The sequence below is a fragment of the Chiloscyllium punctatum genome, chromosome 22 (genome assembly GCF_047496795.1).
Source record: "Chiloscyllium punctatum isolate Juve2018m chromosome 22, sChiPun1.3, whole genome shotgun sequence".
NCBI lineage: Eukaryota > Metazoa > Chordata > Chondrichthyes > Orectolobiformes > Hemiscylliidae > Chiloscyllium > Chiloscyllium punctatum.
In genome coordinates this window covers 64,742,985-64,761,393 of record NC_092760.1, presented here as the reverse complement: position 1 = coordinate 64,761,393, position 18,409 = coordinate 64,742,985, and the positions used below count along the sequence as shown (strand labels likewise).

At 39.4% G+C, this 18,409-nt stretch overlaps 1 protein-coding gene across 1 annotated transcript in view; it reads left to right on the top strand.

Moving 5' to 3' along the window:
• The window catches only part of LOC140493734 (spondin-1-like), a 334,053-nt gene that overhangs the window by 6,801 nt on the left and 308,843 nt on the right, over positions 1 to 18,409 (top strand). Inside the window, exons 4-5 of the mRNA XM_072592548.1 lie at positions 4,644 to 4,717; positions 8,473 to 8,595. Coding sequence (XP_072448649.1) covers positions 4,644 to 4,717; positions 8,473 to 8,595 — 197 coding nt within the window. The remainder of the gene's footprint in view (positions 1 to 4,643; positions 4,718 to 8,472; positions 8,596 to 18,409) is intronic.

The window sequence follows — 18,409 nt, the reverse complement described above, 5'->3', positions numbered from 1 at the left end:
TTAAACTGGCAAATGTACAGAAAAGATTTGCAAGGACATTACCGTGACTGGAATGTTTGTGTTATAAGGAGAAGCTAGATAAGTGTTTTTCCCAGTGTCTGAGGTTGGTGGGTGGCCTGATAGTGGTTTATAAAATCACGAGGGGCGTAGATAAGACGAATAGCCAAGGTCTTTTCCCACAGGGTAGGGGAATCCAAAACTAGAGGGCAATGGTTTAGAATGAAGGGAAAGATTTAAAAGGGATATGAGGATGGTATGTGCACAGAGCAAACTATAGAGGAGTCTGGTGGAGGCTGGAGTAATTACAACATTTAAGAGGCATCTAGGTGCTTGTATGAATAGGAGGAATTTAGAAGGATATGGACCAAATGTAGGCAAATGGGATTAGCTCAGTTTAGGAAACCTGGTCGGCATGGATGAGTTGGGCTGAAGTGCCTGCTTCCATGCTATACGATTCCATAACTCCAAAACTCTAAGCAAAACCAGATTGAGACACCAAGGACACCACATATGCTTTTCTTTGAAATAGTGGCAGAGGATAATTTATATGCCCTGAGAGAATTCTTGATTCAGTATCTCATCCAAGGATGGCATCCATGCTAGTGTGGAACTGGCAGTAGCAAAATCAGCATGGATTTTGTGCACAAGCCTGTTGAATCCACTAAGCCATTTGCTCATAACGATTTTTATTCATTGAATAAGAAGTTTCCTTTTAAAACCCATTGCTTTTCCTCACAGAGCAAGCTGTGTATTACATTCCCTTATCCAATGTAGCTTTGGGCATTACAAACAAACAAGTGCAGAGCTGTACCTTTTTGACTGGGTTGGTCAGAGCAAGATTAGCAAGATCGATTTACTTCAGTGCACAGAGACAGTGCAAAATTATGAAATCTTAAATATTCTGTGTGGTTTCTTTGGAATGCATTCATTGAGATTCCAGACCATTGGATTACTTTTTTAAATGGCTGAACTACAGCAATCTTAAATTATGTACATTATTACATTGCAAATTCCACAGTTTGAATGGTTTACTCAGAATAAATTTATATTTACATTATATTGGAAAGAGTACAAAAAAGGGAGTTAATTATGTTAAATTTGTTTGAGGCTCTCTTGTTTTACAATGTATTTTTCTCGAAAGGAACAATTTCTTAAGCCATGGCTATTACATTTGTCTTGGTTACTTACCACACTTTCACTTCTATTAGAGACTGGTGCTTAAAGCCTAACTCAGCTCCAAATTCTGTGTCCTCTTCATCATCAAGGGCACCTTGCACCTTCTATAAACTTGAATGCATCTCAAATCCCTGCTCCTGCATCCAAATTTACACCAAATTACATTTACTCATCATGTCTGTTGCTTTATTGACATGTAGTCCAAAATATCCCTGAATTTTAAAATTTGCAGCCTCACTTTTAAATCTTCCCACATCCAAAACCGTCCTCACCCCCATATCCAGCAGCCCACCATTTTCTGAGATCTCTATGGTCCTCCACTTTTGACCTCTTAATAATTCTGACCATTAGTGGCCATGTTTGCACCTTATAGGGATTTACAAATGAATCTGATGTGAAAATAAAATTCAATTACGGAGCAGTATTATTAAGAACAAGACAAGCTCACATTGGAAAGATAAAATTCACACTGATTTGCAGAACAATGTCAGTTATCTACTTCCTGCCTTCGATCTGGATGATAGAACACACTTATCTCCTCATTGTTTTAGGTCTCTTGCTTAGATTTATTGATGCTGTTTTTTGCTTCTTTGCTTCTCCATTGCACCAAATGGCTGGGGGAGGACTGTTCTAAGGCTTATTTCTTAGTGTGTCGTGGAGAGGACTGGTTTTGTGCTGGCAACCTCCCAACTGGTTCTACTGAGTCTACCAAGTGGCACTGTCTATGTACATTTTACTACACAGTCATGGATGAGCTCATGTAAGCATCATTCACTTGCACATAGTATCCTATACATTCTTATGCATCTACTGCTTCTGCAGTCGGGATTTCTGAGGTGCTATGATAGGGCCACTATTTCTTGACCAGAAAGCTTGGGTTCAAGTTGCACATGCTCTAGGCGTATGTCTGAACAGATTGGTTAAAAATGTTTGTGGCTTCTGCAGTTCCATTATCTTTTCAAGCTGCTTTCAAAACATGTTTTTTAAAAATTTATTCATGGGGTATTAACATCACTGGCTGGGCTTGTATTTGTTGGCTGTACCTAATTGTCCAGATGGCAATTAAGAGTCAATTACATTGTTGAGTCTGGAGTCACATATAGGCTAGACCAGGTAAAGATGGAAGAATGAAACAAAAAACAGAAATTGCTGGAAAAGCTCAGCAGGTTTGGCAGCATCTGTGGAGTGAGATCAGAGTTAATGTTTTGGGTCCAGTGACCCTTCCTCAAAACGGATGGTAGCTAGGAAAATGTTGTTTTTTCTGCTGAAGATAGGGGATAAGGAGTAAATGGTAGGTGGAGATAGAGCACAAAGAGCGAGAAGAACAGTTGGACAGACAAGAGTGGATAACAATCAGGCTAGCAGGGTGAAAAGCTATTAATGGGACTGTTATTAGTTAACAATGGGTTGTGTGTAATAACAAACTATGCGATGAAAACAAGGCCTAGTGTATGGGAATTGGGGTAAGGACATGGGAGAAGATCAAGCCCTAAAGTTCAACTTGATATTGAGTCCAGAAGACAGTAGAGCTCTCAAGTGGAAAATGAAGTCCTGTTCTTCCAGCTTATGCAGAACTTTGCTGACATAAAGATGGAAGTTTACTTCCCTAAAGAACATCAGTAAACCAGATGGATATTTCCCAACAATCAACAATAGTTTTATGGTTATCATTAGACATTTATTGAATTCAAATTCCATTCCCTGTCTAAGTAGGATTTGAACTTGCATTCCCAGAGCAATATCTGGATCTCTGTGTTAATAGGGCTAGGAATAATGTCCCAAGGCTGTCACCTCCCCTGATTTGTACCCTACAGACTAAAATGTGCACCAAGAAAGTGCTTAATTCCTACAAACTTCCGAGGTCCAATGTTTGGTTCTCCCCCTCTAACTCTCTTCATGTCTCTACTTCATTGTCCTTTGAGATGCTACTTAACAATGACCACCCCCTCCACTTCCAATGTAATCCACACAAATAAAGTTCATAAAATAATTTTGTGGCAACACTAGCATGAAGTACCTTGCAACACTTTACAGTGTTAAAAGTGTCACTTAGATTCAAGTAATTGTTGTAGCTGGTGGCATGACCTTACATTGTGTTCTATCACTATGTGCATTGCCAGATTGGCTGCATGCATTGCCCAGTCCTGTGACCATGTATCCCCATTTGCTAATTTTTTTTTCACTATCTGCTAGTTGTCAATCACATTCCATTTTAGACTTGGACACAGATTTCTTGCTGTGAGGTGCATGCATTTTCCTTGTTGAAATTTTACCATGTCCTGTCATTTGAAAATTGCAATCACTTCCTTTTAACTAACATGTAACATTGTTTTCGACTGCACATCTCAAATGAATTTTGCTTTTGTTTCTCTGCATTCCAGATCCAAGTATCACAGGAAGTGCTCGCCAACATTTATCCCTCAATTAACACCACTGAAATTGATTATATGCAAGTACAATGAGTGTTTTTTTTTAAGTGTCTTTGCTGTAATGAAGTGTTCCAAGGCACTTTACAAGAGCATTAGAAAACAGAATATGACACTGAACCATATCAGGAATATTAAGTCAGATGTTCAAAAACCTTGTAGGCTTTAAGGACATGAAGTATTGTTGTGATTAGATGTATGGAGGGAGTTCCAAAGTTTGAGCCTAGACAACTGAAGGCAGATTTTAAACACAGGAGCAAATACAATTAGGTGTGAACAAAAGACCTGAATGAGAAGAGAGCAGATATCCTGACAGTCTTCTCTGGCTCTACAGTCTATAGAGATAAAAAGGGGCAAGGTCAAGGACGGCTATGAAGGCAAGGATGAGATTTTAAGATCAAAGTGTTGCTTGACCAGGAACCCCTATCAGCCAGTGACCATAGGGATGATTGGGAAATGGAAGTTAACACATTTACGGCAGAGATTTGAATGACCTCAATTCTATAGAGGAATGAATGTGGGAGACCTGCTAGGAGTGCATTGGAGTTGATGAGTTTATTGGTAACAAAGAGTGACTGAGTGTTTCTGGAGCAGATGAGGTGAGACAAGAGTGAGGTTAAGTGATGATACAGAGGTGGAACTATGCGGTCTCCATGATGACACGAGATTGGAAGCTCAACTCATAATCAGATATGACACCAAGGTTGCAGACAGACTGGCTTAATCTCTGTGTGATATGTAATCAATTATCTCATCAATGTTTTCTCATCCATATTTAGCTACGTCACAAACAGCAACTGCATTCCTGAAACGTGTAAGTTGCTTTTGGTTCAACTCAGAGCAGAATTGCTGCTTTAAAATACAAGTGTATTCTTTCATTAATTTGAAAGTTTCAGTTTCACATCCAATGCTATATTATTCCTGCCAATAGATTTTAATTATGGAATCAAAGTACTGTGTCTCTTTTCCTCGTTCTCACATTCCACTGCTACCATTAAAGCTTCTAAAATACTGAAATTCATCAGCTATTTCACCTTACAGAGCCAGCATTGTGCAGAAACGGATAATCTGGTTCCAGGATGATGGAGCACTTACGAAGAGACTATGTGAGAAAGGTAAATGCGATATACCATATGGTTATTTGACAACCTGACAAGACGTTTTCACAGTGATATGTAACTGTCTATTGGTATGGTTGTCTGAGTTAATTTGGGCATTCTTTAGTTTAAACAGTTTATTTTAAGTAGATGTTATAATTCTAAATCCATGTAAGTGATTTTAACTTTGAACAATAGTGCAATACAAGTGACAATAGGCTGACAACCCATTTTGCACTTCTGTCAACTTTTATTTTACATTGAGTTGAAAACTTGCCATCGGGGAGTAACGTGTGCAGATCATCTCCAAGATCTGAGGTACAACCATGTCCAGTTCGATTAAAAAAATCCAGGTTTAAGTGTTCTAAATTGGCAAGAATTTGGGAAATCCTAACCCAATTATTCTAGTTACAGCTCCACAATGATCAACGTCTCATTTATTTGACAATATTTGCCACAGTATTACAATGAGAAATCTCAAACATGGCTGTTATGACAATAACAATAGTGCATCAGGTGGTTCTTATCGAAAGCTAGCTCGATTTGCGTCATTGGGAGTAATGGTCAGAGCTGTACTCTTTGGCTCAGATTTTCTGAATACTGTCAGAATTGATTCGACCTGTTGGCGGTTATTCTGGTCAGAATTCTGGCCCAGACTGACTGTGTCCTTTGGAGGAAACCAGGGAGAAATTGATTTCATGTGCAGGAGCATGTTGCTAGTTGAGGTACTTTTTTATGGCAATTGCTGTCATTACTCAGAAGTTAAATTGTTTTTGAGATCCCAAACCAACCTTGACAGTGACAAAAATTTGTAAGGTCAGTAAGGGGATAATGTAGTAGATAGTAGGAAGGTACAATGCCAGTTAGGTGGAGTGTAGAGTGCAAGTGAGCAGGGTGAAGGGCTAGTGTACACGATGCTGTAGGGGTTTGGTGGGTGATGGGAGTATCTTGCCAAGTAAATGGATAACTACTCATTTGTAGTTTTTTTGGGTTGGGGTTGAGTTGGTTCAGGGAGCTTTTGAGACTAGCAGAGAGGGGGTGTAAGTTTGGGTGGTTGAGGGTGTGCCAGCGAAGTGTCACATCAGCGAGAGGTGGTGTTGATTCTGTGGGTCTGTTTTAAAGGGTATCAGTGGTGGCAATGGTGTTGTTGTGGAGATGTCAAGTTTTCCATTTAATTGTTGCCCAGAAGTTAGAGTGAATGTTTAACCCTTTAACTTTTCGTGGGTAATTAAGCTGAAGTGGATCAAAACTGTCTAAAATCTCTGACTTTAAGGGGCTTTCTCACAAGGTTCCAGACACAAGGGAATTGCCTTTCAGAATTTTTAATTTTAGGCAATTCTTTGCTTGGAGGGCTGAAGGGCCTGTTCCTGGTCTGTAAATTTTCTTTGTTCTTTTGGAGTCAGCAGCTTTGGGATTTTCATGCAGTTTCAATGTGGAACTCCAGGCTCTGTTGCAGAAATGGCTATCTGGAGATTGGAATGTCTGGACTTTTGTATCAGTACTGTTAAAGCTAACTGACCTTGATGCTGACACTGGGGGCTGAAATTTTAACTCCATTAAAATGCATTCATTTTACACAGTTCCAGTTGTGCCCTCAGGTATTGAAATTGCTGCTGCCTTCCTTTCATCAGTAACTTTTAGTAGCTGAAGTAAACGAATGAGCTAAAACATGTGCGTATGAATACTTGATTCAAGTAAATGCAAAGTTAATTCAAAAATGGAGATACCCAGAATAAGAACCAAAGAGAGAGCCAGGAGTAGATCATTTGGCCTCTCCAGGCTGCTCTGCCATCTTAGCACAACCAGGTCTAATCTTCTGCCTCCCCTCGACATTCATACCTGCTTTCCATACCACTTGATTTACTGAGAAATTAAAAATCTATCTACGAAATTTATCATCCATTAACCATCCATTAATTATATACAAGAATAGAACATCCACAATCATCTAGCGTTGAGAATTTGAAAAATTTGCAATATCCTGCACAATGATATTTCTCATAATCCGATTCCTAAATGATAGGCCCTGAGGTTTTATCCCCATGTTCTGGATTCCACAGTCAAGGGGAACAACATCTGAATATCTTTGCTGTCAAGCTCATTTAGAATTTTACTTGTTTCATTGAGACCAACTCTCATTATTCTGAACTCCACAGAGTATGCACCTTATTTATTTGGCGTCTCATCAGAGAAAAGCCTCTCACCTCAGGAACCAATCTAGTGAATGGATGCCTGCTAGCTCCCATCTCCACAACATTCTAATTAAAGCCTAGCATCGAATGAAATATTTTCCAGTTATCTGGCTTTCTGTTTACAGAACATTAAATGTAGCCCATTTCAAACTTTGGTGAAATACTTGGGCAAGGTGCTTTCAGTTAATGCTTCATGAGCAAGGAACATATGTGCATTGGGTAACAGTTCTTGCAAAAAACCAATATTGGCATGATGGGCCAAAATGTCTCCTTCTGTGCTGTACAGTGTTAGACATTTTAGTGTCAATCTACTAGCTGAATACAAGTTAGATATAAATGTCTATTCGTGATGTTTGTGGATGTACCATTAACACATATAGGTGAATTTCCTCGTTCTCTGTTCAGATGTCTAATTAACTCAACTATCCATATAGAACTCTTTGAGGAAGTAGCAAAAAGAACAGTCAGGGGTATTGTTGCCTGGATTATCAAAGGGCCTTTGGTAGGGCTTTGACAGAGATTAGAATATGTGACTCGGGCAACCAATAGCAAACAGATAGCAAATAACAGGACAACAGAGATTGGAGCTCAGAGGTAGTTATTCAAATTGGAAAAAGATAAAAAGCAGTATTCAATCAGAATCAGTGCTGACACCAATTATTCATAATTCCCAGCAGTGGAATTAAATAAATCAGGTGATTCTAAACTTCAAAGGGGTATTTTAGCTGGCACAGAGGAAGAATGCAGTCAGTTACAAGAAGGCATTAGAAAACTCGCAGACTGGGTAACTCAATAGTAAACAAAGTTCAACGAGGTGATGCACTATGGTCAGAAAATCAGTGTCCATACCCACACTGCAGAAAATTATAAACCAAATGTGCTGGAAGAGAAAAAGGCTTGAGGGATATTGGTGAAAAGCAGCATCAGTGATCCAAAAAACATTAACTCGAATATTACCATTAAACCAATGAATAATTCATCTCCTGTAATTCCTTGACAACAAATAATTTACCTGTGATTTTCTTTATCATCTGAAATTCTAGGAATCTTGAAATGCTTGTAATGTTCATTGATTAAGTTCATTTCAGTTCTTCTTTTTCACCAACTGCTGTAAATTAAGAATACAGGTCAACAGCTCAACATTGAGCTGATGGGACTTTTCTTTTATTAACATGCGGGATGTGGATGTCACTGGCTGGCTCGCTTTTATTGCCTGTCCCTAGCTGCTCTTGAGAAGAAGGTGGTGTACTGTTTTCTTGATTCTCTTTAAATTCCAGCTTGGCTTGGGCTCCTTGATTCCACGCTCCGTCGAATGTGTCCTTGATGTCAAGGGCTATCATTCTCACCTCACCTCTGGAATTCAGCTCTTTTGTCCATGTTTGAACCAAAACTGAAATGAGAACAGGAGCTGAGTGACCCTGGTGGAACCCAAACGAGATGTCACTGGGTAGCTCATTGCTGAGTGGGCGCTGCTTGATAACACCTTTGATGGAACATTCCAACAATTTTTTAAAATATGTGATATTCTATTTCTGATCCAGTTAGCTCTGCATAAGTAAACATTTTTCCTTTCCTTTTCAGAACTGGGTGAAGAATACGCGACAGAAAAACCTATTCAAGACTGTTGTGCTTGTGGAACAGCAAAATATAGGTTAACATTCTATGGAAATTGGTCAGAGAAGACACATCCAAAAGATTATCCAAGTAAGACTTGCGTTTTTCTATCAGTAAGCTTGTATTGAATATCATTTAAATCACAGCTTTAATAGACTGTTAACTTGTCTTCAGGATTACACTTTAATCAATTTAAGAAGAGTCCATCCATATTCAAATAACTCTCACATATTTAAAACTTTTATTGTGATATTGCAGGAAGCCAGCATAGGAAGAATTAAAATGAAACCCGAGAGAAAATACCATTTTTGAATAAATGCTTTTGTCAGCTTTTGTAACTGTGTTAGAAGGAAATAAGATGCAAAGAACTAAAAGCTGATTTTTCAAGCAATGTAATACACAGGATGTATAGTACAGACAAAGGTCAGTCAGTCCAACTGGTTTGTGTTGGTGCCTACCCTCAATTTGAGCATCCTCCACTTCATTTTATCTTATTAGCAAACCCTTCCACTCCTCCTTCCCTCATGTAGGTGCCGAGTTTCTATTTTAATACAATTATGACCATCTGTCTTAACTACTCCATGACGTGACAAATTCCATGTTCTCATCACTCTCTGGATAAACAAACAATGTGCAACCGTTGCTTGTAGATGTAAGTGATACCCTGGGAAAAGCCATAACAGTGATGTTCATACGTATGCCCAGTTACGACAGCTGCTAGCACCTTTAGCGCAATTGTCTGGTTGCCTACTGGAGAAGAGGGCTAATCGTTAGAGAGGTAGCTCATTGTAATGATCAAGCATCTGCATTCCAAGATTGTGGGGTGATAGCACCTTTGTCCATGTTTGGGAGCCGTGCTTTCACCAGGAGTACTATTGAATGTATAATTGGTCTTCTGAAACAAGTTTCTGATGCCTGGACAGATCTGCTGATGTCCTGTTTGTATGTGCCAGATTGAAAGCTCTCTATTGCCATTTGATGGATGCTGCACAACCTGTCACTGCCAAGAAAAGAACTGGCAGATTGAGGATATGTTGCGTCTTCAGATGGGGAATACAATACTGTCTCACTTTAGTAGCATATAGACGGAGACTGTTAATGATAGCAGTTTAAAAATCATCACTCATCAGGAGTTGATTAACTCTATTGGTTAGTTTGTCTAAAACAGTTAATCATATTCTAAGTTATGAAACAGACATTACTACCACAAGTTTATTTCTGCAACTTGAGCGTCGTCCGCTTTATTTCATCCTATCAGCATACTCTTCCATTCATTCTTTCCCTCATGAAAGTGCCAAGCTTCAATTTTAACACATTTATGACAATTTGGCTCAACTATTCCATGAGGTGACAAGCTCCACATTCACATCAACTCTCTGGGTAAAGAAAGGTGTGCAGCTGCTACTTGTCAATCTTGAGGGGGTGTAGGAGATAAAATGATTGTAATTTTCACAGATGCACGAGGTACCGCAGCTGCTGGCACCTCTAGTACAGCTGTCTGTTTGTCTACTGGAAAAGAGGGATATTTATTTCTATTTATTTATTGCAAACCCACAATAAACTAATTGCCAGCCATATTTTCAACATTATGTACATGTGGCACATGGGGTCCTTCAAGGTCAACCATCTTACAGATGAGGTACATATACAACATCCTTTTCTTTCCTAAAAGAAAGTTTAACTAGTTACAATAACAAGTGAGCCAATGAGTTTTTGTAACATGTAGGTAATTTACTGATATATTCAGATCTTGCAATGGAGGTAATATTGTCTTGAGGTGCTATTATTGCCCACAGTCAGTTATATTATTTTCTTGTTTGTGCTGTCAGGTTTTGCTTCTTTTATAGAATGCAGATTCTGTTCCAGAATTTACTTACTCTGATACACAATAGCCAGATTTGTTTCAGGTTAATTACTTATTGATACCAAAGTTGTTTCAAGTAATTCAAATTTTCTTTGCATACGCCATTATGTTTCAACTCACTGTGAAGCTTCTACTTTTATTCACCGGATTCTTCTAACTATTAAAATGTTAACCTTCTACTGGTCCAGTATAATTTCTCCTTTATAAAAAGATCTTCTATCTATATAGTCTTTTTGTTTCCTTTCCATTTTAGTTTCTTTAAATCCAGGGCCTCTCCCTCATTTTGCCTCAATAGTTGCTTTGTTTTCTGTATGTCCAGCTTGAGTTCTTTCACTTGAGTATTATTACTGACATGTACTTCCGAAAGGGCTGTTTCTTGAACGCCAATGTTGTTTCCAGGTCAAGGCGATGTTTCTATATGCGCTTCTGCTGAGCCTGATCTGTTTTATGCAGAAATTGCTTCAAATTTTCCTGTGAAACAGCAAATTTTCATTAGATTGATGATGCGGAGATTATTGTTCTTCCTGCTTCATTTCTTTCTCTTTCATTCTTATTCATCTTTGTGAACTGAGCAGAACTACTCCCTAAAAATGTCTTCATCTCAAAGATAGTAATCTCCAGTTTGGATTTATTCTGAGGTAGTTGTTGCAACTTTTACTCTTGAGCTTTCATCTTTATCTCCACAATGGAGAAATGAAATTTTAGATCTACCAATTCAGAATGAAACCTTTTGGACATAGGAGCAAAGTAGGCTGCTCACCCCATTGAGTCTGTTCTGCAAATCTGTGACATCATGGCTAATCTGAAAATTCTTAACTCCGCTTTCTTCCTTACCTCCATAACCCTTGAATCCCTGTTGAATCAATCCATCTCTGTGAAATATTCCATCTTTTTTTCCATACTTAATTCTGGGCGGCACAGTGGCACAGTGGTTAGTACTGCTACCTCACAGCGCCAGACACCCGGGTTCAATTCCCGCCTCAGGCGACTGACTGTGTGGAGTTTGCACATTCTCCCCGTGTCTGCGTGGGTGTGCTCCAATTTCCTCCCACAGTCCAAAGATGTGCAGGTCAGGTGAATTGGCCATGCTAAATTGCCCGTAGTGTTGGGTAAGGGGTAGATGTAGGGGTATGGGTGGGTTGCGCTTCGGCGGGGCGGTGTGGACTTGTTGGGCCGAAGGACCTGTTTCCACACTGTAAGTAATCTAATCTTTGTTTCAAGTCTGCTGTAGCTTTTGCTGTGTCATTTATGTTTGTCTGACTGATGAATTGTGACTGATGCAACACCATGGCATACTGATATATATGTAATTGCTGATTTAGAAATATCTACAATATAGAACTTTTGCAATGTCCAGGCGGATTGATTGATTGGACTCGCATTGCAGCACTGTTGACATTGCATGTGGTACTGGTGGACCATTATACGCTGATAGTTTCCCTTCATTGGGTTTGTCATGGCTTCCCACTATTTTGTAATTTTTAGAATTTGGAAGGATAGCACTTGCCTCTGTCCCAGTATTAGCCAAGAAAGAAAGTTTTCTGAGAACAGATTTTGCAATCTTACAGATGCCTCAGATGGTGTGATGACATTGATGTTCTTCATAAGATTAACAGTGTGAAAATTCATACATCACTCGTTGTCTCATCGTGTACATAACCTGATTCTGGTTTTGTCAATCATTTCATGCATATGCCTCTGGCAGGATACCAGATGGTCTTTATTATTGCATTAAGATACTCCTTATGTGTGGTTTATTTACATCAGCTCTTTGGAGCTGCATCAGACCTTTTTTCCAATGCACTGCCTCTGTCACATACCTTGCAAAATTGTTTGAAGGGGGACATTTCTTTGCTTCCTGCAGAAGGCCATGTCTTCCATGTGTCTTGAGCATTTTAATGATCATGCCAACCATTGATCTGCAAGGATTGCTTTATGCTTATGCCCAAGGGTCAGTAGTTCTTCAACACTATAGGTTTTTGGTTTGTGTAGCAAATCTTTTTGGAATGCATCCACAGGAAAGGATGTATTTACCAACTCAGCAATTTTGTTTGTTGATTCCATGTTTGAAAATCTTAATGAGCCTTTATCTTTATTTCGACGAACAAATTGATTTCTGGATTATGTTGGCTTCTGCGTAAATGATCATAAATTGTATGAATACATGAGTATGATGAATTCAGAACTTTAATCTGAATCGCTCTTCTAATCTGCCTTATATCATTTTGGGGACTTTTAGTTCTTCAGCTGTTAATCTTTGAGTCTGTTGCCAGCTCCTCAGCAAATCTTAACTTGTTTTTCAAAATCAAATAATTCCACCTAAGTCTGGAAACCAGAGCTCAGAATATGTTTGAAAAGTTTTAAATTCCATGAGGATAAAAGTAGAGAATTTTGTGGACATTCTGACAAGATGCCACTTCACTTTTCTTTGTTTGCTGAAGGGCTTTTGCCTGAAACGTCGAGTTTTCCTGCTCCTCGGATGCTGCCTGACCTGCTGTGCTTTTCCAGTACCACTCCAATCTTGACTCTAATCTCCAGCATCTGCAGTACCCACTATTACCCTGATGACTTGCTTTTTCTCAAATGAGTTAAATTGGCTTCTTGACAGGGATTTGTCACCTTACCAGAAGCTGTCTTTTAAATACTCTCCAAAGTAATCATAAACGAAGACATTCGGTGTTCACACATATATTTCACCATGATTTAAAACTGTTGACCATATATTTTAACTTGCTTACTGACAGTTCAAGTGTAATAAGGATGGCTCATGTGGCAGAGTGGCAGAGTGGTAGAGTACCTACCTCTGAACCAAGAGGTATGCGTTCAACTCCCGTCTGCTCCTGAGGTGTCTGAAAAGATTTTTTAGGAAATATCTCGTGTAATAAGCCTCACCATCATGTCACAGTTAGTTGCAATCATCTAACCATCAACTGCTCATCAGGGATTAATTCACTCTGAGTTGTTTTATTTAAAACAGTAAAACACATTATAAGTTACATAACAGCAACCAACTAATTTCTGTCTGTGTGGTTTGCAGACCCACAGCAGATTAACTACTGACCAGAGTTGCAGCATTACATACATACTCCATATGCATGGAGTCATTGAAGATGAACTTTCTTCGAAGGAAGATACACATATAGTATGAATAGCATGCTGAATCACTTGAGGGTCAATAGATAATGGATGCCTGAGAGGTGCGTGAATCCCTGATGTGAGATGATTCCTATAAAGATCTGGAGGCCTGTTTGACCATGTACTGTACAGTGTACACACTGAGAATGCATGCAACACATTGGTTACAACATGCAGTAAGTGCCAGAAATATATCAGAAGCCAGGAAGCAAATGTGAAAGGAAATTATATGAATTGCACAAATTTGATCTATATACAAAGCAAAAACCTAAGAGTAATTAGTTTCTGTCTATATGTTGCATAACCTATTTGCTTTTTATAAAATGGATTACCATCCAAGTTTGAATGTTTACATTCCATTATTTTCATAAAATATAAATTATGATGTTTTGTGTCCAAAACATTGCCCTAAAGCAGACTGGCAAGCGGTGACTATTTGTCTTGCAAATGACAGAAATAAGACCAACTCCTGCTGAGAAAATGATTTCTCACTGTTGAGATTGTACTTCTCTTTGATTCTCTTCGTTTCTTTTTATTAGTTCCTGTACAAATGCCCAGAAGTGATTGACTCTCTGATACTTTGTTTGGTTGAAACACATCAAAAGGATTTAGCCCATTGGCTCCCCAAATCACTGGACGTTAGGTGTTGATAACTCCAGCAAGATGTGTTCTGAGAGTGTCATCGCCTCACTTTCCAACTTCCAATTCCAATTCTTTCAGATGGTTTGTCCAGCTCTTTACCATTAGGAAAGTTAATACTCTGCGTTGCCTGATTGGATGTCTGTTCATTGATTGTCACTCAAAATCTTCCCTCACTCCCATTAAACTAAAACCAATAAACAAATTTCGTCAAAGAAAATTTGGAAAAAATATACTTTTATTTGTCTTGTGCTTTTACTGGGGAGATTCTGGGGTAATCTTGGAGCCTAGAAATCCCTTTGTAGGTGAAGGCTTGAGGCTTGACTCTGCATCCAGTTTGCTTTCCCAGTGGTACTGTGATTGGTCTGGATTCAGTTCGCACAACAAAGAAAGGCGCCATGTGAATGGGGTTGACTTGTTGTAATGTGACTTGTTAATCTGACCAGGCACTGATCTCCTACTAGAATTGCCTAACTTACAGTCAATGCCACAACAGACCATTCCACCTCTGTCCTTCCCATATAATTCTTTCTTCAAGTTCCAACTGCACTTTACTTGCTGTTGGTGCCCAACATCCTGATTCCTGAGAGCTCTGTACACTGCCACTATCTTATGCTCTACTTTATTGGACTTGTTTACATGCACGCACACACGCACATCGTCCCAGGAACGGCACCTCCAGCAATAGTTAAGACTCAATAAATCCCAACCTTGGCAGCAATGTTCATTGCAATGAGATTCACCCTCAAAAGCCTCAGAATGAATACAATTCACTAGGCTATTTGGAAGACCTCGCAATTTATTTTATTGTGAGCTTTGTTAGTAAAGTATCATTGCCTGTTCTTAGTTTCCGTGAGAAGGAAATAGTATGGCTTCTTTAACTAATGATACTAGTTTGAGACAACTGAGTGGATCCTCTGCCATTTCAGAGGTAGTTCAGAATTAGCTGTGTTGAAGTGGTACTGGAGTCACACATAGAGTGAGCCCATGTAAAGGTAAGAGATTTCTTTCCCACAAATAAATTATTGAACCGTTTTAGGTTTTCATGGTAATCTGACAACTTCTTACTGATCCCAGCTTATTTCCACATGTTTGGTCTGACTGAGTTCAAACTCTAAATCACCACGACGTGACTGGCAATTGGATTACTGGTTTGATAATTTAAATGCCAGTGTACGTTTCCTTGTAACTGTGGGTTTATTTTATAGTGGGGTATTACAGTGCAAAACTTCATTTTTGTCCCTGAGGACTGCATCATCTCTTACAAAAACAATTCCACTAGCTCCATCCCCCTTGCCATTTCTCCCTAACTCTGCAATTTGTTTTATCTTCAGGACCTTATCAAATTCCATTTTAGGAGCTGCTAACTAATTCACCCATACACTCAGGTATACACTAACTAATTCACCCATACACATTCTGATCAAAACCACTTGTGGCATTTAAAAAAAGGGTTTCTCATTGTAATTAGTCCTTTTGCCAATCAACTTAATTCAGTGTCCTCTGGTTCTTGATATTTCCATCGATGGGGACAATTTCTTCCCACCTACTCTGTCCAGCACTTCATGATTTTGACCACTTTTATCAAGATACCTCTCAATATTTTCTTCCCTGAGAAGAGCAGTGCTAACCTCTCTATCCTGGTAAGTGAAGATTGCCATCCCTATAGCTGTTTTTGTAAAAACCTTGATGCACCAACTTCAAAGCTGTCATATCCTTCCTGTAGGGTAGTGACAAGAACTGGTCACGTTGATTCTGAAGCAGTGTTTTATAAAGCCTAGTTATAACTTCCCTGCTTTTTCTCTGTTTACAAAGTCCTGAATTCATCATGCCTTTTTAACTATCTTTTCAATCTACCCTGTGATCTGCAATGATTTGGATTCATATATTCCCAGGTCTCTCTCTTTCTGCACCTCTTTAGAATTACATCCTGTATTTTATGTTGATATTCCAGCCAAAATATATCAATTTTGATTTTTCTGCAATAAGTTTCACTTGCAAAGATTATTGGGACTTCATGTTAAAACTTAGGCCTGAGTTTCCCCAAAATGGGTAACCTCTCTGTTGTAGCCAAAACCCCTGAGAATCAGAAGACTTAGCCCTACCTGCATCATTTCTGATTTATACAGGGATAAGTCTGTCTTGTCCCCATTTAAAACATGCCTGTGTGGGCTGGAAACTGAACTGTGCACAGATTGGAGAAGGTTTAGTTCAGGGAATTTATTGTTAGTGAGCCAAGATGTCCATTTTGGCGAGATGATCCATGACCATTGTCCCCAAGCAACTTAGGCAGGGTTCCAGTGCCCTTTGTTGGGGACTTAGGGGCCAGGTGCCCTTAGGGGAGTTTGCCAGGTAGCCTCTGTCAAATTCAGTAAGAATGTGCCAAGAAAATGCATAAACCCATTGGATCTATCACAGCTGTCGAAAAACCGAGAACACCAAGTTTTTGTTTTCGTAAGAATTTCAATATGTTGTTTTTTTTCTTCTTATTGGTGAGTGTGGTTTTAAATAGTGGCATCATCAATAGATGCATCATATTATATCCCATGGCTGCTAAGCTTCAGGTGCAACTTTTTCACACAGATGGTGGTTCATATTTGGAATGAACTTCCAGAGGAAGTGTTAGATGCAGGTGCAGTTACAATGTGGAAAAGACATTTGGACAGGTACATGAATAGGAAAGGTTGAGAGGGATATAGGGCAAATGGATGTAGGTTTGCTCGCTGAGCTGGAAAGTTAATTTTCAGACATTTCATCATCCTACTAGGTAACATCTTCAGTAGGCCTCCAGGCGAAGCACTGCTGATGATTCCTGCTTTCTATTTATATGTTTGAGTTTCTTTGGGTTGGTGATGCCATTTCCTGTGGTGATGTCGTTTCTTGTTCTTTTTCTCAGGGGGTGGTAGATGGGGTCTAACTCATTGTGTTTGTTGATAGAGTTCCAGTTGGAATGCCATGCTTCCAGGAATTGTACGTGTCTCTGGCTTATCCTAGGATGGATGTATTGTCCCAGTCGAAGTGATGTCCTTCCTTATTTGTATGTAAGGATATTAGTGAGAGAGGGTCATGAGGTTTTGTGGCTAGTTGATGTTCATGTATCCTAGTGGCTAGTTTTCTGCCTGTTTGTCCAATGTAGTGTTTATTACAGTTCTTGCATGGTATTTTGTAAATGACATTAGTTTTTCTTGTTATCTGTATAGGGTCTTTTAAGTTCATTAGTTGCAAATGCAGGCAAATAGGACTAATTTAGTTTGGGAGACCTTGTCAGCATGAATGAGTTGGACAGAGGGTTATGTTTCCGTCCTGTATGACTATGACACCCACTATGGATACTGGGTGTTGCTTCGAGAAGAAGGATTGGTGTCCCAGGTTGGGGAAGCGGGTTACCATGATTAGTTGTTAAGTTGGGATTGGGGCCACAAGGAGCCCGGGTGACGTGTTCAGGATCATAGCATGATATGAGGATTCCTGAGTGGTGGGTAGAGGGACATAAGAATTACGAGGAGTCATGGGGTGGATAGAGAGGCACAGGATGGCATAGGGAGTCATGAGATTTGAATGGATGTGGCATGGGGAATTTGTGCATGCAAACGGATGTGAGGGATGAGGATTGGAATGATGTTTTTGAATTCATTTTTAAAAATTAAATGGTGATATAGTGCAGTGCACCGAGCTCAGCCTTATGCCCTGCACTCATCTGCAGTCGTCAGTCTCGAATCTCACTTAGAACTCATTTGGCCCACCAACTACAAAACCCAACACCCTTGGAATGAAACTCTGACTTGCTGGCTAATTTCTCTCAGAATGGATTTGGGGAGCTCGGAAATATCCCGTCTCAGTGCGAAAATCAGTGTCTTAATTGTCAAACTGAGAAAATACATAATACCACATTGTCAAAGTCCATCAGGGAGGCCAAAGTGCTTACAATATGTTTAGATTAATGTCGATCTAATGACTGTTGTGTCCAGAGTGAGTATTATTGAACTGTATAGTGATTGGAATGAGGGTCAGGTGGATCTCATTGAGTATGAGATCTTTGGTTGGGGCTGTTATCCTGTGCCAATCAGGGAGACTTGGCTCACCAATATAAATGGGAGATTCAGAGAATCTCCTCAACCCTCAGGTCTAGCTTTGAGCTGGCTGGTCAGAGTCCATGTACTGTAAATGAAGGATGATTTGGTGACACGATACCAGCCTCTGTGCATTATTTCAGACTGGAAAACCCAAAATTAGTATTTGCCAAATATTTTGATTTTACCTTTTGTT